At 36.8% G+C, this 24,505-nt stretch overlaps 1 protein-coding gene across 1 annotated transcript in view; it reads left to right on the top strand.

Annotated features, from left to right (window-relative positions):
* RNF217 (ring finger protein 217) overlaps positions 1 to 24,505 on the top strand; it is a 175,667-nt gene that overhangs the window by 121,551 nt on the left and 29,611 nt on the right. The window contains exons 3-4 of the mRNA XM_012557380.2: positions 3,689 to 3,922; positions 19,543 to 19,707. Of these exons, the coding sequence (XP_012412834.1) occupies positions 3,689 to 3,922; positions 19,543 to 19,707 (399 nt within the window). The remainder of the gene's footprint in view (positions 1 to 3,688; positions 3,923 to 19,542; positions 19,708 to 24,505) is intronic.

The raw sequence follows: 24,505 nt of genomic DNA, 5'->3' as shown, positions 1-24,505 counted from the left end.
TAAGAAGACCAGACTTAACAGTCTGACTGAGACTGGAGGAACCCCGGAAAGCATGGCCCCTGGATTCTCTGTCAGCCCAGAACTAAAACAGTTTCCAAGGCCAACTCTTCAGACAGGGATTGTACTGGACTGTGGGACATAAAGTGATAGTCGTGAGGAGTGTGCCTCTTAGCTCAAGTAGATACAAGAGACTAAACTGGCAGCTTCTGTCTGGAGGTGAGATGGGAAGGCAGAGTGGGTTAGGAGGTGATTGAATGGACATGGGGAATCAGCTGGAAAGGAGGAGGGTGTTGTCACAGTATGGGGAGAGCAATTAGAGTCACATAACAATGTATGTATAAATTTTTATATGGGAAAAAATAAAAAATAATAATTTCTGCATTCTGTTGGAGCACCTTTCTTTGAAATGAGCAGAAATATGGACCTTTTCCAGTCGGTTGGCCAGGAAGCTGTCTTCCAAATTTCTTGGCATAGACGAGTGAGTACTTCCAGCATTGCATCTGTTTATTGAAACATCTTAATTGGTATTCCATCAACTCCTGGAGGCTTGTTTTTTGCCAGTGCCTTTCGTGCAGCTTGGACTTCTTCCTTCAGTCCATTGGTTCTTGATCATATGCTTCCTTCTGAAATGGATGCATATCAACCAATTCTTTTTGGTACTGTGACTGTGTATTACTTTCATCTTCCTTTGATGCTTCTTGGATCGTTCAATATTTTCCCCACAGAATCTTTCAATATTGCAACTAGAGGCTTGAATTTTTACTTCAGTTCTTTCAGCTTGACAGATGCTGACATATTCTTCCCTTTTGGTTTTCTAACTCCAGGTCTTTGCACATTTCATTACAATATTTTACTTTGTCTTCGCGAGCCGACCTTTGATATCTTCTGTTCCACTCTTTCACTTCATTATTTCTTCTTTTCATTTTAGCTTCTCTGCATTCCAGGGCAAATTTCAGAGTCTCTTCTGACATACATTTTGGTCTTTTCATTCTTTTTTGTCTTTTTAATGAGCTTTTGCTTTCTTCATGTCTGATGTCCTTGATGTCATCCCACATCTCATCTGGTCTTTGGTCATTAGTGTTCAGTCCATCAAATCTGTTGTTGAGATGGTCTCTAAATTCAGATGGGATATGCTCCAGGTCGTACTATGGCTCTTATGGACTTATTTAATTTACTTCAGCGCTTCACCTTGAACTTGCATATGAGCAGTTGATGATCTGTTCTGCAGTCAGCCTCTGGCGTTGTTCTGACTGATGATGTTGAGCTTCTCCATCATCTCTTTCCACAGATGTAGTCTATTTGATTCCTGTGTTTTCCATCTGGTGAGGTCCACATGTATAGTCGTCGTTTATGTTGTTGAAAAAAGGTATTTGCTAGGAATAAGTCATTGGTCTTGCAAAATTCTGTCATGTGATCTCCAGCATCGTTTCTGTTACCAAGACCATATGTTCCAACTACTGTTCCTCCTTCTTCATTTCAGACTTTCACATTCCAGTTTCCAGTAATTATCAATGCATGTTGGTTGCATATTTGATCAGTTTCAGACTGCAGAAGTTGACCAATGTCCTAAGTTTCTCATCTTCAGCATTAATGATTGGCGTGTAAATTTGTGTAGTAGTCATCTTAACTAGTCATCCTTGTAGGCCTATGGGTATTATCCTATCACTGACAGCGTTGTACTTTAGGATAGATCTTAAAATGTTCTTTTTGATGATAAATGTGATGCCATTCCTCTTCAATTTGTTACTCCTGGCAAAGTAGACCATATAATTGTTCAATTCAAAACGGCCAGTACCAGTCCATTTCAGCTTACTAATGCCTAGGATATTGATATTTATATGTTCCATTTCATTTTTGACAACTTACAATTTTCCTAGATTCATACTTCATATATTCCACATTACGATTGCTAATGGTTGTTTGCACCTGTTTCTTATCATTTTGAGTTGTGTTACATCAGCACATGAATGTCCCGAAAGCTTGACTCCGTCCACATCATTAAGGTTGACTCTACTTTGAGGAGGCAGCTCTTCCTCAGTTGTATTTTGAGTGCCTTACAACCTGAGGAGCTCATATTCTGGCACTCTGTCAGACAGTGTTCCCCTGCTAGTCATAAGGATTTCACTGGCCAGTTTTTTTAGAAGTAAACTGACTGGTCCTTCTTTCTAGTCTGTCTTAGTCTGGAAGCTCCGATGAAACCTGTCCACCATGAATGACCCTGTGATATTTGAAATATTGCTGGCATAGCTTCCAGCATCACAGCAACACGAAAGCTGCTGTAGTCCCACAAACTGACAGATGAGTGGTGGAATTTGTACTATAGCAGCATAAAATAATGTAACAGTTTGCACTTTCAACAGATAGATACTAATAGGGAGGTTTACGCAAAGCCAGACTCTTTCATTTCATTATTAGTTTAGCTCATGTCCTTCTCTGGTGTTAAACATGTCACTCCTATGCATCCTTCAGCATGTAGCTTCTTAACTACGTTTTTCAGGTTTGTGCCTGTAAATAGCAAAGTTAATAGCAAAGTTCCTGTGAGCTTAGTTTATTCTTTTATTGTTCTTCATGATAATGTTTTTTCTTTTCCCTGCCTGAGTACCTGTTTTCCCATTCCTACCTCAGTCTTTAACAGTGTGTTTTTCTTATTAAAATACAAGTGTTTTGTCTTCTCAAAAAGGTTAGACTCAGTCAAGTGAAAAAGAAACGATTTGTCATTGTTGTCATTTGGGCTTTTCAGTGCCTGTCTTTGTTACATTAGGATGGACAAAAAAATATGATATCATGGATATAAAGAGTTATTGTTAACTACTTATGGAAAATATTCTAGATACAATTTTTTCAAATTATTTTGTTTTCTTCGTCTTTTAAAATTCAGTTGTGTGTTCACAGTTGTGCTTTTCACTGTAATCGTTAATGCTGGCCGTATCTAGAATCCCATACTAAATCAAAATGTAGCATTCTGATATGTCCTCCCCCCTGTACTCCCAATCTAGCTCTGTGGTCCTTTGAAGAAATTCATTTTGTAAATTACCTCAGTAGTAGTGATACGTTATGATAGGAATTTTTCTTTTTTTTACACCATTGTGGTTGGTCTAACTTCCTTACTTTTTCAAGTAATTCAGGAGAACTACTATATGTTCTTATCATAGAAGGTGTTAGAAACTGGTTGTTTCTTGGCAGTGATTTTCAAACTTCTAGATACTTTACATATGTAGTTTATAAAAATCACTTTTGTCCTTTTAAAGTAATAAAATGTGCCCTAAGTTTAGTGCTGAGGTACTCTGTTGTAAGACTGAAAAATCTGAAATATGTTTTTATTTTAACTCTTCCTGTAGTTGGCAGGTTGTCTGAATGCTATCTCAACCTGCGTTTTTCAGAAGGATGAGATGATAATTTGCTTCTCTGGTGAGCTTGTGACTTAGGTCCATTTAAGTTCACAAATATAATGATCAGAGAAGGTTTAAATCCTCTATAAATTATTTTGAAAACATTATATAGTGATTAATCATTATGGTATCAAAGTGATTACCATTCATTACATCTTAGGAATCTTGAAAAATGACCAAATAATCCTTTACTGTAATCATAAAATAAGCCATATTGTATGCAAAAAATAAAAATAAATAAGAAATGTAATAAAGACAATGACCTTTTTTTTTGCTCTCCCGTCTGCCCTTTCATGCAGGTACAACTTGGCCAAGTAGAAATCAAATGCCCTATCACAGAGTGTTTTGAATTCCTGGAAGAAACAACCGTTATCTATAACTTAACGCATGAAGACTCCATCAAATATAAGTACTTCTTGGAACTTGGCCGTATTGATTCCAGCACCAAGCCATGTCCTCAGTGCAAGCACTTTACAACCTTCAAGAAAAAAGGACATATTCCCACCCCTTCCAGATCAGAAAGCAAATACAAAGTAAGCATGTTCACCAGAGTTGTGGGTTAGATGTCACAGGATGGGAGCAGCCAAATTAGGCCAACTTGTGGTGGGCATTAAATGGGCTTCCTTCCCTTACCAGAGCCTAAGGTGAGTATACTTTGGCTATGATTCTGAATAAGTATGGTTTGGGGAGTCTGATGATAAGAGAGTACTTTTGAAAATTTAGTAACCCAGTTGAAAGTCTGGACTTTAGAGTAATAGTCATTGTTATTACTAAATAATAAATACTAAAACTTTCTCTTCTCTGTTTTTAGTGTAAACATAACTTTTTCAGTCATCCTAATGTGAGTCTCCTCTGGTTCTGTCTTAATTAGTGAAAACAGTATAAATGTTATTCATTAATTTATTCACCAAGTATAGAATGCCAGAATATTCTTGGCGGTGTCTTAAATGTGGGGATACAGAGGCAAATGTGATGTAATCTCTGCTCTGAAAAAGTCTGATGAAGGTGAGAGACATATCTTCTAAAATAGAGTTCAATATTTTTAGTCAAATAATAATAATATATGCGGGGTGCTTTGGTAATGCTGAAGGAGAGTTAGGGGAAAGGATGTTAGGAAAGGCCCATAGAGGAGGTGCAGTTCTCCAGGCAGATAAACAGTGAAGAACATTCCAGAGCAATAGATGACTAAGTGTTCAGGCCCAGAGGCTGAGGTCCTGGCATGTTGTAAACAAGTGCTTTGCAGAGGTACTGGGGAGACAGTAGGGAAGAGAGAGCTGCTCAGGTAGATAAGAGCAGGTCATGTTGAGTCTTTCACACTTTGCTCAGAAGTTTGAATTTAACTCTGTAGGCATTAAAGAAAGATCATTCTAGCAGCATTGATAGAGGATGTCACAGAGGACAAGATAGAAGGCAGGGAAACCTGGACATCAACTGTGGAAGTAAATAATTGATTCACAACCCTGGCTGTTTACTAGAATCACCCGGAGAACTTTTAAGAAACAACAGTGCCCCAGGCCTAGCCCAGAACAGTCATCTTGGGTGAGAGGCCTGGGCATTGCAAATGTTTTAGCCTCATGGTGACCCTAATACGCAGCAGAGGTGAAAACCTTTGCAGTAAATGAAGCAGAAGTGATGAGGCTGTGGCAGTAGTTGTCATCCTTGTCACTACAGCTAAATGGCAGGATAAACTGGTTTCAAAGACTGAAGGTATCTCCATTTAGATAAGTTTTTGCCCATGTTCTGTGTCTTGGGAGCTGTGGTCGCTACATTGTTCATTGTGTAGCTTTGAGGGGACTGTGGTTTAGCAAGTAGTTTCCTCTGCTGTTACAATGATGAGTTAGAGTACTTGCGGGTTAGTCAAAGCCTCTTAATGAGTAATTGGTCTTGGAAACTGCTTGACTCTCGTATATACATATATTTTAATGTAAATTTACTATTTTGGTACAGGTGTAACTCTTTAAGACATAACTATCAGGAAAAACTGTGTGTGTGTGTGCGTAAAGAATGTCATTTTTGAGGTTACAAAGTTGTATGACTAAAATACATCCTAACAGTGATTTTAAATGCTGAGTTAATAGAATATTTTATTTCGCTCTGAGTATTCTTAGATTATTTTAAGCTATTTTTATCCCAACATATATGAAATTGATATTATCAGGGAATTACTAATTTTAGAAGAAATTGTTCTTACAGAAAAGTGTTTATTCTACAACTTAGGCTATTTGATTTTTTTCAAAATTATGTTTAGAATTGGAAACTTTTATGTATTATCTATGCATATATGTACACATGTGTGTGTGTATGTGTGTTTGCGTATAGGGAGAGAGACAGATAGAATCCCTCGGTGACACAGATGTTCAGTGCTCGACTACTAGCTGAAAGGTTGGTGGTTTGAAACCACCCAGAGTCACTTCAGAAGATAGGCCTAATGATCTGCTTCTGGAAGGTCACAGACTTGAAAACCTTATGGAGCAGTTCTACTTTGTACTCATGGGGTCACCATGAGTTGGAATCAACTAGATGACAATTAACAACTCTTTCTCACTCTCTCTCTCTATATATATGTATGTATGTATGTATATTGTTAGTTGTTAGGTGCCATTGAGTCGATTCTGACTCATAGCAAGGCTATGTACAACAGAAAGAAACCTTGCCCGGTCCTGTGCCATCCTCACAATATTTGCTGTGCTTGAGCCCATTGTTGCAGGAATTGTGTCAGTCCATCTCACTGAGGGTCTTCCTGTTTTTTGATGACCCTCCACTTTACGAAGTATGGTGTCTTCTCCAGGGACTGGTCCCTCCTGAAAACTGTCCAAAATACGGGAGACAAACTCTCACCATCCTTGCTTCCAAGGAGCATTCTGGCTGTTCTTCTTCTAGGATGAATTTGTTTGTTCTTCTGGAAATCCATGGTATATTCAGTATTCTTCACCAACATCATAATTCAAAGGCATCAATTCTTCTTTGGTCTTTCTTATCCAGCTTTTGCATGCATATGAGGAGATTGAAAGCACCATGACTTGAGTCAGGTGCACCTTAGTCCCCAAAGTGATATCGTTGCTTTTCAAAACTTTAAAAAGGTCTTTGGCAGCAGATTTGCCCAATGCAATACATTTATTTCTGGACTGCTGCTTTATATACACACACACACCCACACACACCCACACCCACACCCACACCCACCCCCCCACACACACCCACCCAAAAACAAACAAACCAAACCCGTTGCTGCTGAGTGGATTCCGACTCATAGGAACCTTATAGCACAGAGTAGAACAGACCCATAGGATTTCCAAGGCTTTAATCTTTATGAAAGCAGACTGCCACATCTTTCTGCCTTGGAGCAGCTGGTGAGTTCGAACCACCGACTTTTAGGTTATCAGCCTAGCACTTTAACCACTGCGCCACCTGGCTCCTTATATATACTCTTTGGAATTTGTGTTATTTAAAACATAGTATACACAATTGCATGACAGGAAAGAAAGAAAAGACCGAAATGGATGTCGGAAGAGACTCTGAAACTTGTTCTTGAACATAGAGCAGCTAAAGTGAATGGAAGAAATGATAAAAGAGCTGTACAGAAGATTTCAAAGGGCAGCCCAAGAAGACAAAGTAAAATACTATAATGAAATGTGCAGAGACCTGGATTTAGAAAACCAAAAGGGAAGAACACACTTAGCATTTCTTGAGCTGAGAGAACTGAAGAAAAAGTGCAAGCCTCGAGTTGTAGTATTGAAGGTTTCTCTGGGCAAAATATTGAACGATGCAGGAAGCAGCAAAGGAAGATGGAAGGAATACACCGAGTCATGGTACCAAAAAGAATAGGGTGACTTTCAACCATTTCAGGAGGTAGCATATGATCAAGAACCAGTGGTATTGACAGAAGAGGTCTAAGCTGCATTGAAGGCATTGGCAAAAAAAAAAAGGCTGCAGAAATCAATGGAATACCAATTCAGATGTTTCAACAAACAGATACAGCATTGGAGGTACTCACTCGTCTGTGCCAAGAAATTTGGACGATAGTTACCTGACCAGCCAACTGAGGAGATCAATATTTGTGTCCATTCCAAAGAAAGATAATCCAACAGAATGCAGAAATTATTGAATAATATCATTAATATCACACACAAGCAAAATTTTGCTGAAGATAATTCAGGAATAGTTGCAGCAGTATATCCACAGGGAACTACGAGAAATTCAAGCCAGATTCAGAAGAGGACTTGGAACAAGGGATATCATTGCTGATGTTAGATGGAGCTTGACCAAAAGCAGAGATTGCCAGAAAGATGTTTACCTGTGTTTTATTGACTGTGCAAAGGCATTAGACTATTTAGATCATAACCAATTATGGATAACATTGCAAAGAATGGGAATTCCTAAACACTTAATTGTACTCATGAAGAACCTCTACATGGACCAAGAGGCAGTCATTTGAACAGAACAAGGGGATACTACATGGTTGAAAATAAGGAAAGGTGTGTGTCAGGGTTGTATCCTTTCACAGTAATTGTTCAGTCTGCACGCTGAGCAAGTAATCTGAGAAGCTGGTCTATATGAAGAAGAACAGGGCATCAGGATTGGAGGAAGACTCATTAACAACCTGTGTTATGCAGATGACACAACCTTGCTTACTGAAAGCAAAGAGGACTTGAAGCACTTACTGATGAAGATCAGAGACTATAGCCTTCAATATGGATACACCTCAATATAAAGAAAACAAAAATCCTCCATTGCCATAAAACAATATGTGTACTAACTGTTTAATGAGAAACTATTTGTTCTGTAAACCTTCATCTAAAATACAATAAAAATATAAAAAAAAGAACACAAAAATCCTCACAACTGGACCAATAAGCAACATCATGATAACTGGAGAAAAGATTGAAGTTGTCAAGGTTTACATTTTACTTGGATTTATAGTCAGTGCCCATGGAAGCAGCAGTCAGGAAATCAGACAGCATATTGCTTTGGACAAATCTGCTGCCAAAGATCTCTTTAAAGTGTTAAAAAGCAAGAATATCACTTTGAGAACTAAGGTGCACCTGACCCAAGCCATGGTATTTTAAGTCGCTTCATATGCTTGTGGAAGCTGGACAATGAATAAGAAAGACTGAAGAAGAATTGATGCCTTCGAATTATGGTGTTGGTAAAGAATACTGAATATACCATGGACTGCCAGGAGAACAAACAAATCTGTCTCAAAGTAAGTACAGCTAGAATGCTCCTTAGAAGCAAGGATGGTGAGACTTCGTCTCATGTACTTTGGACATGTTATCAGGAGGGACCCGTCCCTGGAGAAGGGCATCATGCTTGGTAAAGTAGAGGGTCAGTGAAAGAGAAGAAGACCTTCAACGACATGGACTGACACTGCAACAATGGGCTCAAACATAGCAATAATTGTGAAGATAGCTCAGGACTGGTCATTGTTTCTTTCTGTTGTACATAGTGTCACTACGAGTCAGAATGGCCTCGACAGCACCTAACAACAACAATATAGAATTGAATCAAAGTGGAAATAGTTGAGTAATTTAAACAATGTTCTTATCAAATGAGTACAAGGAGGATTTTTAAGATACACTTATATCATCAATGAAACATTATAGGTCTCTTTTATCCAGCATCATCAAATTCATGTTATGATTAGCATAATTTATCATAATACACAAGTATTAAGAGTGAAATGTGGAAAATAGACAAATATAAGATCCTATATTTGCATAATTTTGAATAAACCAATGGCTTTCTGATAACATTTCTCAAAGGTCATACTTCCACATAAGTGTCTTGTCAGTTGGGCTGTAGGTATGAAGAGAAGTATGTGACAAATGCCCCAAGATATCAAATCCAGTAAACCAGTCTTTACTTTCGATGAACAAAGGAGAAGAAAATTTGCCATTGGGAGAGGATGAATTCATTACAAAATAATGTTGATACTGAGCAGTTAAAATCCTTGGGAGTGGGTGAGGGATGGGAATCTCAATATAATGTGATACTATTAAACAACTTTAAGTCAAAATAAAGCATTTGCAGATGATGATTGTTGTTACTCCTCTTTATTCTTGTAGAAGAGAAGATCTATAAGAGAAGTCTCCCTGTTCTATACTGTATAAAGTTACAGGGATGATTCAAACAATTTAATTATTTTTACTCCCTTTAATATATCAATTTATATAGCATTTTTCATCAATAAACTCCAAGCTGTGCTAATATTAACTACCTGATTTACTTGCCCATACCTGTCTGGATAGTATGGCTAAGGAGGGCACTGATACGGGTACTCCAGCAAGGCAACTGTGACATTCATGATTGCAGGTATACCACCCTAAATTGAGAGTAATGTCTTTATTCTTTGTTGTGAACATTTGGGCTTTTTTCATTTTGCCATGCTTTTTTAAAAATTTGGTTTGCTCAATAACAGAACCCACTTCCAAATTGGTATAGTTTATCTTAACTTTGAGATAAACTTAAGTACTCAAATGCAATAAATTGAGTCATAAGGCAGTGGAAACAGAAAAAGAAAGGTTGTTGCTAATGCCTAACAGGTCGGAGCAATTTAACATCTTTTTATAATATTGTTTACAGCCTAAAGTGAGTTTTGTATCTATTGTTAAAATCTTTGTAATGTATATTTTAATATTATTCTTTTAGAGTCATTGAGTTATAGTATCTTGATCCAAGATGCTACTTTTTGAGCATTTTTGATGGCTTGTGCTATCAATTCAGAAGCACTTAGTATAGTAGGTTGGAGCCCTGGTGGCGCCGTGGTTAAGAGCTTCACTGCTAACCAAAAGGTTGGCAGTTTGAATCCACCAGCCACTCCTTGGGAATCCTATGGGGCAGTTCTATTCTGTCCTGCAGGGTTGCTCTGAGTCAGAATCGACTCAACAGCAACGGGTTTGGTTTTGGTTTTAATACAGTAGGTTAAACTGGCTTGAAAATATCACAGCTATTTTATAGCAGAAAATACCTTTGAGTGCTTCTTACATGAAGTATGTGATCTAAAATATCATATTTTGGGGTTTCATTTGAATGGGTTTTTGTAAAAACCATTCGTTAAATCTTCTGCACTTAACAAATGGTAAAAGAGTAAACAGTATATCTAAAAGCAGTAACAAAGTACTCTGAGATGCCAGTTTATCTTTCTAGACCCTCACTTAACAACTCCCCTCTGGCAAAAGGTTGAGTAAATAGAGATTTCCATGTGTTCTGAAAGTCCTCAAACTCACACTACATCAAATAGAACAAGCGCATTCCTGAATTGAGAGATTTCTGTTGAGACAACCTTGCCTTTGGTCAAATCCAGACTTACTTTCTCATTCATAGTAATTCTGTCTTTATGTCCCTGAAACTTTTGTCATGATGCCAGAAAGTTTTATCCTTCCATTTCTATAAGGTTAATTTCAATTTCCAGTTAAAGAAATCTGATTTCTTACCTAAACAATTCCTATAAAGTATTAATGCAACCCCAACTGTATATCAATATAGGGAACACATTAGTGGTAGGAAAATAAAAATGAAGTTGTAGCTCTCATGATACTCATGTGGTACCTGGAGACAGACACATTAGCAGCACCCATAGTTTTCCTCTATACCACTTGTCATGGATTGAATTGTGTCCCCCCAAAAATGTGTGTGTCAATTTGACTAGACCATGATTCCCAGTGTTGTGTGGTTGTCCTCCATTTTCTGATTGTGATTTGCGTTAAAGAGGATTGGAGTAGGATTGTAACACCACCCTAACCCAGGTCACATCCCTGATCCAATGGAAAGGGAGTTTCCCTGGGGTGTGGTCTGCACCACCTTTTATCTCTTGCAAGAGATAAAAAGGAAAGGGAAGCAAGTGGAGAATCGGGGAACCTCATACCACCAAGAAAGCAGTGCCGGGAGCAGAGCGTGTCCTTCGGACCTGAGGTTCCTGTGCATAGAAGCTCCCAGACTAAGGGTAGATTGATGACATGGACCTTCCTTGAGAGCTCACAGAGAAAGCATTCCCCTGGAGCTGACACCCTGAATTTGTACTTGTAGCCTACTAGACTGTGAGAGAATAAATTTCTCTTTATTAACGCCATCCACTTGTGGTATTTCTATTAGAGCAGCATGAGATGACTAAGACACCACTTATCACATCTGGGCTTTTTATGGTGTATTTATGTAACCATTTGCTTAAAGTCTCTCTTTCCCACTGGTCTCTAGGAGGCCCTGCCCAGGCTTGCTACACTCACTGCTGATAATATGTGTCAAGTACCATGTCTGGTAGAGTATGCATTCAGAATATATTTGTCAAAGGAATTATTCTATAGGTCAGTGCATAAATAATAATGTGAACTGTAATATATGTTGGTAGAAAATGCTAAGAACATAGAAGAAGAAAGGACAGGAGAGATTGAGAAAGCCTCATTGAAGAGAAAACACACTAAACTAAGCCTTGAAATGTTGAATTTGCCAAGCTGGAAAAGGTGAGTCAGAGCACTGGCTTAAAACTAGATTTAAACTCTCCACTCTGAGCCTACCATATATCACTATTTTCATATTGATTGGAGTAAGAGTTGAAGGGCATGCATATCAACAGAAGAAATATGTTAAAGGTAATATTCTTTATGGTTTCCTTAAGGCAAAATTAAAAGTAGCTCCCACTCTTCTTCCCACAAATGTTAAACAGAGCCTTGATAACTTACAGAATGATGCTTTGACTTATCACATGGTGAAAGAAAAAAGCCAGTCATATATCCTGGAGAAATTCTCTGTACTACGTTCGTACCTTAATTTTTAGCATTCTTTTTTGTCTCTTTATAAGCCCTTTGAATAGAAATTTTATAAAGCTTCACAAGTATATTATCTCCTCGTGTGGTATAAAGACTTTACTAAAGGCCCTAAGGATTCAGCCAAATCAGTGGATTTGTTGTTCCTAAGTGGTGTACTTTAAAGTATGCTTAAGTTTCCGTCTGGTAGAGAGGATATGAGAATTTGTTTCCATATGTAAAAAATGTGTAAAGCTTTCTGATGTAAGCGTAGTTAGTATGCTTGTTTGCTCTTCTGTTTTTCCCTGACACCATCACTTTTAAGTTGACAGTGTTTATAACTTGAGAATCAGATTGTGCCTCAGCCCTGCGAGGTCATTTTGGCGTATGACACACACAGATTTCTCTCAGGATTAATGCATCATCGAGGTCAGGAGCCCATAGAAAACAAGTGTAGCATTTAAAATGATTGTTGCTGGAATAGATTTATGATGGAGATAAAGTTGAAGTTGTCTAGACTGGTGTAAAGGCCAGCATAAACAAAGAGTGTGTTAGGTATGTTACCCTTGAAAAAATTTATAACACTCAAATGATGATGTAGGCCTATGAAATTTTATTAGAGTGCATTTCTCCCTCTAGTTACTAATGAAGTGCTTGGCTAAAGTTGTTGTTTGCTTTCTTGATGCATAAATTATTCATAATATTTTATAGTCTTTATTTGTGATTGAACTTCTAACAAGAGCCAAATATTGGAATTCATCTGGTATTTTAGCCTATGAAAAAACCAAACCAGTTGCCATCAAGTCGATTCCGACTCATGGCAGTCCCATGTGTGTCAGAGTAGAACTGTGCTCCATAGGGTTTTCAGTGGCTGATCTTTTGGAAGTAGATTGCCAGCTCTTTCTTTTGAGATGCCTCTGGGTGGATTCAAACCTCAAACCTTTGGTTTAGCAGCTGAGCACTTTAATCATTTACAACACCCAGAAACTCCTCTGTATTCTTGCCCTCCCATATTTATGTTCTCAGAGCTGCAAAGGAACCTAATGCAGATCTCTACACAGTGCATGAATCCTCTCAGGTGGTCATTCAGACTCTGGTTGAACACCTCCATTATAACGAAGTTGCTGCCTCTAGAACCATTCCCTTCTATTTGCAGAAAGCTCTAATTTGAAGGAATTCATTGTTGTCTTAAGGTGAGATGTCTCTCCTGCTTTCACCTATTGATCACAGAAAATACTCCCATTTCTTATTGTACACTGTTGGGGATTGAATTGTGTCCGCCTAAAATGTGTGTCAACTTGGCTAGGCCATGATTCCCAGTATTGTGTGGTTGTCTACCATTTTGTCATCTGATGTGATTATCCTGTGTGTTGTAAATCCTAAGCTCTGTAACGTTAATGAGGCAGGATAAGAGGCAGTTACGTTAATGAGGCAGGACTTAATCTACAGAATTAGATTGTGTCTCGTGTCTCGAGTCAGTCTCTTTTGAGGTATAAAAGAGAGAAGTGAGCAGAGTGGGAGGTACCTCGTACCACCAAGGACGAAGAGCCAGGAATGGAGCACGTCCTTTAGACCGTAGGCCCCTGCACTGAGAAGCTCCTAGACCAGGGAAAGATTGATGACAAGGACCTTCCCACAGAAAGCCTTTCCCTGGAGCTGGCGCCCTGAGTTTGGATTTCTAGCCTCCTAGATTGTGAGAGAATAAATTTGTTTGTTAAAGCTATCCACTTGCGGTATTTCTGTTATAATCCATTAAAATCCATTGCTGTCGAGTCGATTCTGACTCATAGCAACCCTATGGACAGAGCAGAACTGCCCCATAGAGTTTCCAAGGAGCAGCTGGTGGATTTGAACTGCTGACCTTTTGGTTAGCAGTTGGTTAGCAGTCGAGCTCTTAGCCTTTGCACCATAACTAAGACATACACTGTGTGATTAAATGGCTCTCCTGCTAAATGCATTGTGTTCAGAATAGGCTGTCCTGTTGAAAACAGGATGATGCCACATTCTCTGGCTAGGGAGTTTAAGCTACACAAATCGGGGCAAAATCTCACAAGACCTTTTATATTCATCTATGAAGAGGTGGATACTCAGACAAGAAAGGCTTAGATAGTTCTCTGAACCTTACTTTCTAGGTTGAGAGGAAGATTCTATAAATGCTTAAAGGTATTTCTTGCTCCAGAGGTTAGGAGTAAAATAGACTGGTATGAAACAGTGATTCTAAAATTAGAGGGAGAGGACTCTTCAAAGGACACAACCCCATTCCCAAGTTCTGACATGCTACCCTAGAAGAGCATACCTCCCAGTTAAAAATAAAACCTAGTATCGAGATAAATGTATTATGCAATAAATAGTGTGATGCATATGTAAAAGGAGGCTGGAAACCACTATTGAGGAAGGTCAGTAAGGTTATTTATATGAGTAAGCACTATATCTCTATATAGCTTATCTTGTTGTTTGTGCTTTTGTCCCCCTTTTAATCCCTAATCTCTAGAAAAGGTTCTCTTTTCATTTTCCAGCTTAGTTTCAGCAGTGCTGTGAGAAATTAAGGAAAGGGTCACTTGGCCATGTTTGGGCTGTGTTAAAGGGAGCAGCGCCTCATGAAGCACTACCATTCAGGGAGGGATTCCCAAGCAGGAGGTGAATCTCAGGGAATAAAATTCAGGGTGAGAAGTCAAGCTGTGTTTTCCAATGTGGAGACTCTTCCCTCCACTGCCATTCTTGCTTTGTTGTTGTTAGGTGCCATTGAGTCTGCTTCAACTCATAGTGACCCCATGTGACAGAGTAGAACTGTCGCATAGGGTTTTCTAGGCTGTAATTTTTACAGGAGATCACCAGGTCTTTCTTCCATGGAGCCACTGGGTCGGTTTGAACCACCAACCTTTTGGTGCTTAACCATTGCACCACCAGAGCTCCTTACTCTTGCTTTAGAATTTGATTTTATAAAGGAGCAGACAGTGCTTCCTTAAGCATACTTGAAACCATGCACCAAGACTTTTTCACCTCTCTGTAATACCCTGCACTTCTTCTAATCTTCTTCTCTCCAAGAAAAGCATCTTCAGTTCTTAGAAAATGTTTTTCACTCCCAAAATTTCCCTGTTGTTTACCATATTGATCGGTCTCTTTGGGACACGCCTTAGTCTGACAACCGTAAGTTTTACATGTTTTATATAAGGAGTCTCTCGACTACAGTGTAGTTTGGGAGACATGCCAGGATTACAGGAACATTAAGCAAAACTAATTGAACCCTATTTATTACCAAGGTTGAGCCATTTGCAGTGACATTTCTGTTTGGGCTACACTAGAGTACATGCTATTTCCCCAGTGCACCAGATCCTCCGGCCTCTGTGCAGTGGCTCAGGCTGGGCTCTCTGCCTAAAGTGTTACCTCCATCATGCTTGCCTTCCCAGTTATATTCTTCTCATCTTTCAATATCACATTTTCTCTGAACCCCTCCCTCCCAGCCTTCCCTAAAGTACCTCTCCCATAGCACCCACTTGTCCAGGCTTCTACTCTAACAGTTATTACTACTGTAGCAGCTATGGTTTTATAGCTCTTTTGGTTTGTATCTGTCTTCCCCCAGTAGCTTGTAAATTCCATAAAGACAAGTACTTTCATTCTTTTTTGTGTACGTAAACTGAGTATAGTTAATATGTGCTAGTTAGAAAGTGCTCAATAAATATTTGTTGAATGGGCAAATGAATTGATGAATGTGTTTCATTATTGAGTGTCTGTCTTAACCTGAAGTTCTAATAAAGCAAGTCCTTCTTTGAACACTGAGCTCTTATATTTACAGTGCATATAAGCATGGTTGTTGTCTAATACCTTGAGTTTGAAAGGTAACGATTCGGTCATTTATTTGAAATGATGATGTGTATAGGAGTACGTAGAATTTAGGCAAGAAAATAATTATCTGGGATGTTTTTGGTTTTGGACTCTTTGTTTCTATTTTGAAGGCTGTTTTGCCATTTGACATGATAAACTGTCAGAACAAACACATTTGCTTAGGGCAGGTGGGTTGGTTTAACTTGTCATCTTAGTGTCAGTGTGGCCCAGATATCTGGAAAAACTAATGATTTCAGAAGTCAAAAATGTAAATATACAGTTCTTTTATCTTTCCTGGGTTCTGGGGCAAGTTAATCAAGATTCCTAACTCTGATAACTTTATTCTTGAAACACTTGGAGCCCTGCCTTATGTAGAAAAGTTGGCACATTAATTGTGATGCTCAGTAAAATGTCACGTGGATAAAATATTTAGTAAACATCATCTGGTAATCTAAAAAGTAGCAATACCATCTCAGCCACTAGTCATAAATTAGATTTTTTTTTCCCTCTGAATTCATGTATGTTAACCAATGTGTGGTACCTGCTGTGTGTAAAACAATTTATTTTCCAAGTAATTTACTGAGTGCCTGCTACCCCATCTGCCAGAAGTTCAGGGTGACTCAACTCAGGAAATACAGGGTGAATGAGACAAAGCCTTGGCCATCAGTGAGCTCATATGCCAGTGGGAAGATTAGAAGTCTAATGTAAATTCCATAAGAAAGATACCGAGTATGCTTGGGAGGAACAGTGAAGACATCTTGAAGCAAGTGGCATTCCATATGGGTAAGATGTCAATAGGCAGATTGTGACAATTGCACCCTTTCCAATTACATGAAGCAGAGATGTGCTCTATCTCAAGTTACTCAGTTAGTGAGGTTTACTGTAAGGCAAGTAGGAAGTAGAAAGAACAGGAAAGCAGTCTCAGCAGCTTCCCAGGGAGGCCTCATGGTGCATCATTGGAACACTGGCTCTGGTAACATGAGAGTCCCTCTAACATCAGAAGTGAATGTCTGTGTTCCCTACTCCAGTGATCTGCCACGGTGGCCACTCAGCTCTACTTAGTCACTCAGCCTCTTTAGTATCAAAAAGTCAGTATTCAGACAGTCCGGGTGCAGTCTCTGAATACCAGTGTTGTTGGGGTTGGCTGTTAGTCCTTTAATTTTTCTGGCTCAAAGCAAATAGTTATATTAATGTTTTCAGTGAGAGACAGTAAGCAGTCAGGTATGGATTTATTCATCCTCACTTGAGAGCTTTCTGGGCAACTCCTTTCACAGTTTGTCACTAAGTCTATGTTGTTGGTGAGGATTGGCATGTAGAATCTGCTATAAGACTTCGTTGTTGATTTAGAGAAGTGAGAAGCCAAAGTCCCTGGTGTGGACACCAAATGTCAGTTTCTTTATAACTCTGGTACCTTAAGAGAGTCACACATTTCAGATTGTCTTCATTAGAGATCCACAGATGTGATAGTTCAGCACTTGGTCACAAAGATCCTTGGACCGTTAATGTCTGGCATTCATAGCGTGAATCCCAGTTTCAAAGCATATTTTCTTCTATTCATTTCATAAGCGTAAGACTGACATAAAACCAACAAGGTCTTTTTTTTTTTTTAATTAAATGATTCTGCAGTCCAGTGATTTAGAATTATGAGTAGTGTCTAATGGAAGAGAACTGAATTAAATATTTAGGTCCTTGTGACAAAATGGGAAATTTCTTCCCCCTTTCATTGATTACATTCAAAAAGAAGGCTCCATATGATATTTACATCTATTCTTCATTGTTCAGCAGCATGAGGAATAAACATTTTATATTGGTTTATTATCTGGAGCTCATCCACTTCAACTTGTTCTACTTATTTTAAAAATTACTTGTTTTAATGTTAATCATTAGAAAAGACGGGATATTTTAAATGATTGATTAATAACATCCATTTTTTTTCTTTTTTTTTTTTGGTAAAGCAAAGTGTCTCCCAATTTATGTTAGGACTTTCAAAATTCACTTTATATTGGTAACCACGTAGAATTTTGACTTTCTGGATAGTTACTATGTGACCTTTTTTTTACTTCTACATTTAAAATTTTTAATTGCCAAGGAAGGAATGATGTTTAGTTTGAGGAATTATTTTGGCACGGTGAAAAGAATGCTGGCCTTTAAACCAGACTGAGTTAGGTTTAAATCCTTCCTTAGTGTGTACTTGCTGTGTGACCTTGAGCAAGTTATTTAACCTCTCTGAGGCTTAGTTTCCTCATCTAGAAACTTGTGATGTCCATACCTGTTTTGCAGCATTATTTTGAGAATTAAATAAATAATGCGTGTAATGCAGTCAGTCCAGACATTATTATATAACAGAATTTTAAAAAATAAATACACATAAAGATTTTTTTAATCTTATGACAAAATGCCATTGTGTTTTGATATAAAATTATAAAAAGCAAAAGTACTTTTGTTATTTTATGTTTGCATAGGAAGAACATTATCTATTCTTGATGTAAGTGAAAACTAGTGTTCTGAGTTGTAAACAGAACAGCTGTGGTTGTAATTACTGTTTGATTAATCCATGTATTGGAACCACTATTATTTAAAAAAAAAAAAAAAGATTTTCCAAAAAAGTAAGTAGTGATATTGTATATAGTTTACTAAAATAAGTTCTAACTATCCTTCAAAATGTAGTCAGTAAGTTTACTTACATTACAGTGAAGTAATAATGCAGAAGCACAGAGAAGAATAGTCAGTTATCAGCCTTCTTGAAAATTAGATGTTATGTTAATTCATTTATATCAGGCAGGGCTGGGAAACTCAAATTATGCACATATATTTTTAGAGCATGAAGACTGGAAATACTGTGTAAGAATGTGATACTCCACTGTCACTCAAAACAAATCATTACAGAAAATATCTTTCATCCAGGGACCAAATAGAAGACAAATATTTTCAACAAATATACACGAGCTCTTTCTCTTTCTCACATACCTCTACACAGTAAACATATGAAGACCTGTTATACCTGCCACAGCGTCACCATCCTGATTGATTTCTAATAATAGAATCCTTTTGCATTATTTTACTATTAACCTCTCTTAGACTGATGGCAAACCAGGGGTATCTGTCATTTTAGCTGCTGCCTAATGTTGGTAGAGCAGTTTGTTTGCTAGTGTGTTTTTCATTTGGTAAAGCATCTGTGAGGCCTTCATTTTATAACAGTGAATCAAGTTATTGGTAAGAAGAGTGATGGTAATGCCTGGGAAACTGGTTCAAGGGAATGGTGAGTTAAAGGGCAGCCTGAGTATGTGGATTTGAGGCATTGCATGCTTCAGGTTTTACTCTGCTTCAATCTGGGAGGTTTTTTTTAAGGCTGAATTGATTTCCAGAATGCCCCAAGTGTTTATTTCCAGTATAGTTTTGCCAAAGCAATTCTCTCCTCGTTTAATAGCAAAATATTTATATCTTACTGTAGTTTTGGTCTTATAGAGGGAGAGACATTAAAAATGTGGGCAGATTATAACCTTTTAGCTAATTTCCCCATACACCACCATTCTTGTTCTTTTAGACAATTACAGGGTATCTGTCGGTACTGAATTTTACTTTTCCTTACACAGATCCAGTGCCCCACGTGCCAGTTTGTCTGGTGTTTTAAGTGCCACTCTCCTTGGCATGAAGGTGTCAACTGCAAGGAGTACAAAAAAGGAGATAAGTTATTGCGCCACTGGGCCAGCGAAATTGAGCATGGGCAGAGGAATGCCCAGAAGTGTCCAAAGTGCAAGGTAAGCTAACCTTTAGGAAGAAAAGAGAGAAATGTGTACATCTGGCTATCACTGAACAGTGATTTCTACAATACTGAAGTGAATTATGTTTATAACTTTCTCAATGCATGTGCAGGAGAAAAAGAATATTTGCTGCTCATTTTAGAAGAAAGCAATTATATATTTTAAAGCTAAAATGAAGATTATATATATCAACAAGGTATATTTTTATTATTTGCATTTCATTTCAAAGTTAAGGGGGCCACATGTGAATATTGATTTAAAGTATCAAAATCTGTGTTTTCCATTTTTAAATGGAGATGTGTGTACAGGGAGAACCTAGTATGAAAATTATTTTAAAGTATTATTTCTAGCTCGCAACATGCACTATAACCAATTCTCGATTATGCAGGCTCTGAATCCTTGCAATCTCTTGCTTTTCTTTCTCCTCTGCCTTTGCTTATCACTTTAGGATGAAATTAAATTAAACTGATGATTTTGCTTTTTGTGAATCTGGTGAGGTAGAAGCTAACAGCTAAAATCAGGACTTAAGGATTTTATGAATCCCATTTTATCTTCACAATCACACAAGATTATCAAGAAGTACCATTTGAGCTGAGACCTGGATGTTGAAATATTAGACATGGAAGAGAGTTTCCCATCAACAGATTAGCAAGTAAATCAGCCAGAAAAATTTAGATTTGATGCTTACAGGGTAGGGATCTGTTGAAATTTGAAGTCTTTTTTAAAGCTCACTTTAGAAAGTTATATATGTATATGTACACTCTTCCATGTGTGAATTCCAGTTTTTTCCAAATATACTTTTGGAACTGATGTCTGAATTAGACCTAGTTTTCCATTAAGAATGATTTTATAATTCTTTCCTGGAGACTTTAGCCACCAAATCAATGAAATTTGAATTACCAGAATTTTTTTTAAAAAATTAATAATCGTGACTCCAAAATAACTTGAAACTGTGAAAGTATATTCTGAAGCCTATTAATGAGCGTAAATATAATGTCCAAATTCACTATACCAAATTCATGAACTAGTTCATACATATGTTGTTGTTGTTAGTTGCCGTGGAATTAATTCCGACTCATGGTGACCCCATGTGTGCAGAATAAAACTGCTCCATAGGATTTTCAAAGCTGTCACCTTTTGGAAGCAGATCACCAGGTCTGTCTTTGGAGGCACCTCTGCATGGGTTTGAACCACCAACCTTTCAGCTAGTAGTGGAGCCCTTAGCCATTTAAGCCACCCAAGGACTCCAGTTCTTCCACATAAAAAACCAAACCAAACCCGTTGCCATCTAGTCGATTCTGACTCATAGCAAGCCAAAAGGACAGAGTAGAAGTGCCCCATAGAGTTTCCAAGGAGCGGCTGGTGGATTTGAACTGGCGGATAACCTTTTGGTTATCCACCTAGCTCTTAACCATTCTGCCACCAGAGCTTCCAGAACAACCTGACTTACACATAGTATGTTAAAAAAAAAAGTTTTTTTCTAAAACAGCATGTTGCCTTCTTAACAATTGGAAGGAATTTTTGAAATAGTTTAGATGACTGGACTTTCTTAAAAATGGTGTCCAACGATGTTTTAGCTAAAACTTTCTTTGTTTTCCCATCCACAATTACCCTTTTTATCTTAGGGCTGCTTCAGATCACCCCACACATTGCTCAGCACACTTATTTTTCATCCCACTGAAGAACAATTGAAAAATGAGGCCTTTTCCCCTTTCTCTTACCTTTTCAGTTTATTCAAAGCTACTGCTCAGTTTCAGAACAAATAAAGGCCACTAGGAATTTATGAGTGTTGTTGAGTCATTGTACTTAACACTTTGTTCACAAGTATGCTTTGTATCTCTTTGGAAAGCTGTAAGAACAATTATCGGTTAGCCTGGCTCCAAGATTGTATACTGAATAAATGATACCGCAACATTATACACTGAAGAAATTCTGAATGAATTGAGGTGATACATAAAAACATACATTTATTACTGTAATCCCATCCTCTAATCTTAAACGGGCTCTGATGTATAAAAAGAAAAAAACAGCCAAAAATTTACTAAATGCACTAATAATATTCCCCAGTTTTAACAAATATAGATAAACAGTTAAGAGAAAGCATACATGCTGATATCCTTGTGAAGTAATAGCTAAAATGTAGGGGGTTTTTAAAGGGATTACCTTTTAAATCGCTGAAAGGAAAGGAACTACAGAGTTAGTTTACATTACTCTGTTGAAACAAGAGAAGCTGCTTTCTAGTGGGATTCAGTTTTCATATGATTTTTTGACTTGTTTTGAGACAAATGGTTTAGTTTTTGTTTTCTTTTCCTTTTCTTTGCACATAACTTTAAAGCTTTGCATTTTTATGACTTTTTCTTGTTCTTGGACCTTAAGATTATATCTTCCCCAAGAAAAATTTTTATTCTTATAGTTGAAATCATGAGGAAATATTATTCAATGAATTTTTTGTTTTATACTCCAAGTCTTATCTGTCCTTGTACAAATAAATCCTTTAAAATTTGTAAATATAAAAATGGGAGAGGCCAAGAGTGTGTGAAAAAGAATAAGATAAAAATTTCGTACATAATGCCTCCATGCTAACCAAACAATCATCATGTATTTTCATATGAATATATTTTCCATATTCGATAACGATAGTCAAATGTGTTTAGAATTTTGTTGTAACCAAAGTATATTTGTTTTTTTGTATCCCACTTAGATTATACTATATTTGTTTAGATTGACTCATAATTTTAATAGTTATTTTGATTTTTTAAATGACTGTTTTGTTTATAAAGGTCACATAACAAGTAATAGAAATCTGGGAGAGAAAAAAAAAAAAAATCACCCAGAATCCTGCCCCTCCAGTATGCTCACAGTTAGCATATTAGTGTGTCTCCTCTGTCTTTCCCCTACTTAAATGACATTTTAAAAAAGTTTAATTATAGCATGCAGATCATTTGACACTTTGTTTTTACACTCAACATTTCAAACATTTCTGAATAGTTACTGAATAGTTTTCATAACCTTTCTTTAATTGACCGTGTAGTATTTGCTAAAATATCCTTCTGCTATTAGATACCAAGGCTGACTTAGACTGAGTTTGAGTTTCTTTAAAAACTATATAGATATTACAAATAATGCATTGGTGATATTCATCCTGAGTATATCTTTTTTTCCATATTTTGGACTTTTGAAAGTGAATAGTTCTGAAGTTGGAATCACTGGGTTAAAGGATATAAATGTTTTTAGCATTTGGCACATACTGTCAATTTGCTTTCTGAAAGAATTAAAACAGTTTATAATTCTACCAGAAAAATTGGTGAACCTGTTTCCTTATGAGTGTTTGTTATTAGTATTTTAAATAATTTTCAAATGCTAATTTAAAAGTTCAGAAATACTTTTTGTCTCCTGTTTTGCATTTCTCATTTCTTTTTTGCTTGTAGACTGAATATAATTCCGTGTATTTTTATTTCATCAAATATATCATCTTCTTCCTTTTTTGGACACACATCTTTTATATCTCTATACATATCTTTTATATATAGTATATTTTATAAATAGTTTGCTTCTAAGCTTAAAAAGTCATCTATCATCTAGAAATTTGACAAGGAGTTCTGTTTTCTTCCTTTCTTTTAAATATTTGATTTCTAAATATTTAACTCTTTAATCCACTCATAATTTATTTTGGTGCATATTAATGTTTTGGATGCCTAAACTAATTTTTTTTTCCAAATTGAAATCAGCCAATACAATCATTTTCATTAAAAATCCTCCCCCTACTCATTGATTTGTGATTTTTCTCTAAACCCATGCTAAAGTATAATGTATAATAGTCTCTTCTGAGCTTTCTAATCTTACTGCTGAGTTTTTAAGAAAACTTTGTCCTTGTTCTGGGAGTGTTAAATGATTGTGCCTTTGTAACATTTGCCATCCAAGTAAGGTTTAATAACATTATTTTGGTATCCTAGACACTTTCTTTTTTTTTGCTTATAAATGTTACTCCTTCCTTAATGAGTTTTTACATTTTTTTTTAAAGTGGAAAGACCAGTTTAATACAAAGTATAGTGTCATGAAGAGATTTGACTTGTTCTGGAAAATCTAAATTATTTATAATTGAATTTTGGCAGATACCCAGAATGAGTATTAAAATTTTTTTGCCTCCCATTTCTAATCAAGATACTTGCTCTGAAGTGCGATTTTTATTATACTGAGGTAAAAATATACAGACATTTCTGGAAGTTATTTATATAACATTTTAATGAAAATTTAATAGTGGCATATTAAGATCAACTTTATTTAGCCATTTTTATTTGAATCACATTTCTTCTTCATGCATGGTATTCTTTAGTCATTTGTGAGACACCATGTTTTAATTTTAAAAATGAGTTTTCTACTTTATATAAATTCATAACCTACAGAAAATAAGTGTTATTTTTGCAGTGTCTTCTTGAGTTCAGTTATTACAAAAAGAAAAACCTAGTTTGTGATAATTTTAAGTTTAAATTAAATTTAAAGCAAACAGACTTTAAAGTTTGCTGGAGATATTAGAAGATTTGTTTAGTTTCATGTAAAAATTTATTTGAGACTATTTTATATAGCACAGACTGAATACTAAAAGCTGAGTTAATAAAAAAAAGAATTGCCAACTAAAAGAAAATGAAAAGTGAAATCCCACCTAGAAATAAAAACAGGCTTATACAATATAAAACAAGTAAACACAGTTGTAAAGCAATTCCACATGTATATGCACTTTAGATTTAAATTGTTTGTGAAGTTATTTTTACTTTGTGAAAACAATTACAAGGGCCAA

Source organism: Trichechus manatus, unplaced genomic scaffold (assembly GCF_000243295.1).
Source record: "Trichechus manatus latirostris isolate Lorelei unplaced genomic scaffold, TriManLat1.0 scaffold00098, whole genome shotgun sequence".
NCBI lineage: Eukaryota > Metazoa > Chordata > Mammalia > Sirenia > Trichechidae > Trichechus > Trichechus manatus.
This window is presented reverse-complemented; position numbering and strand designations above follow the sequence as displayed.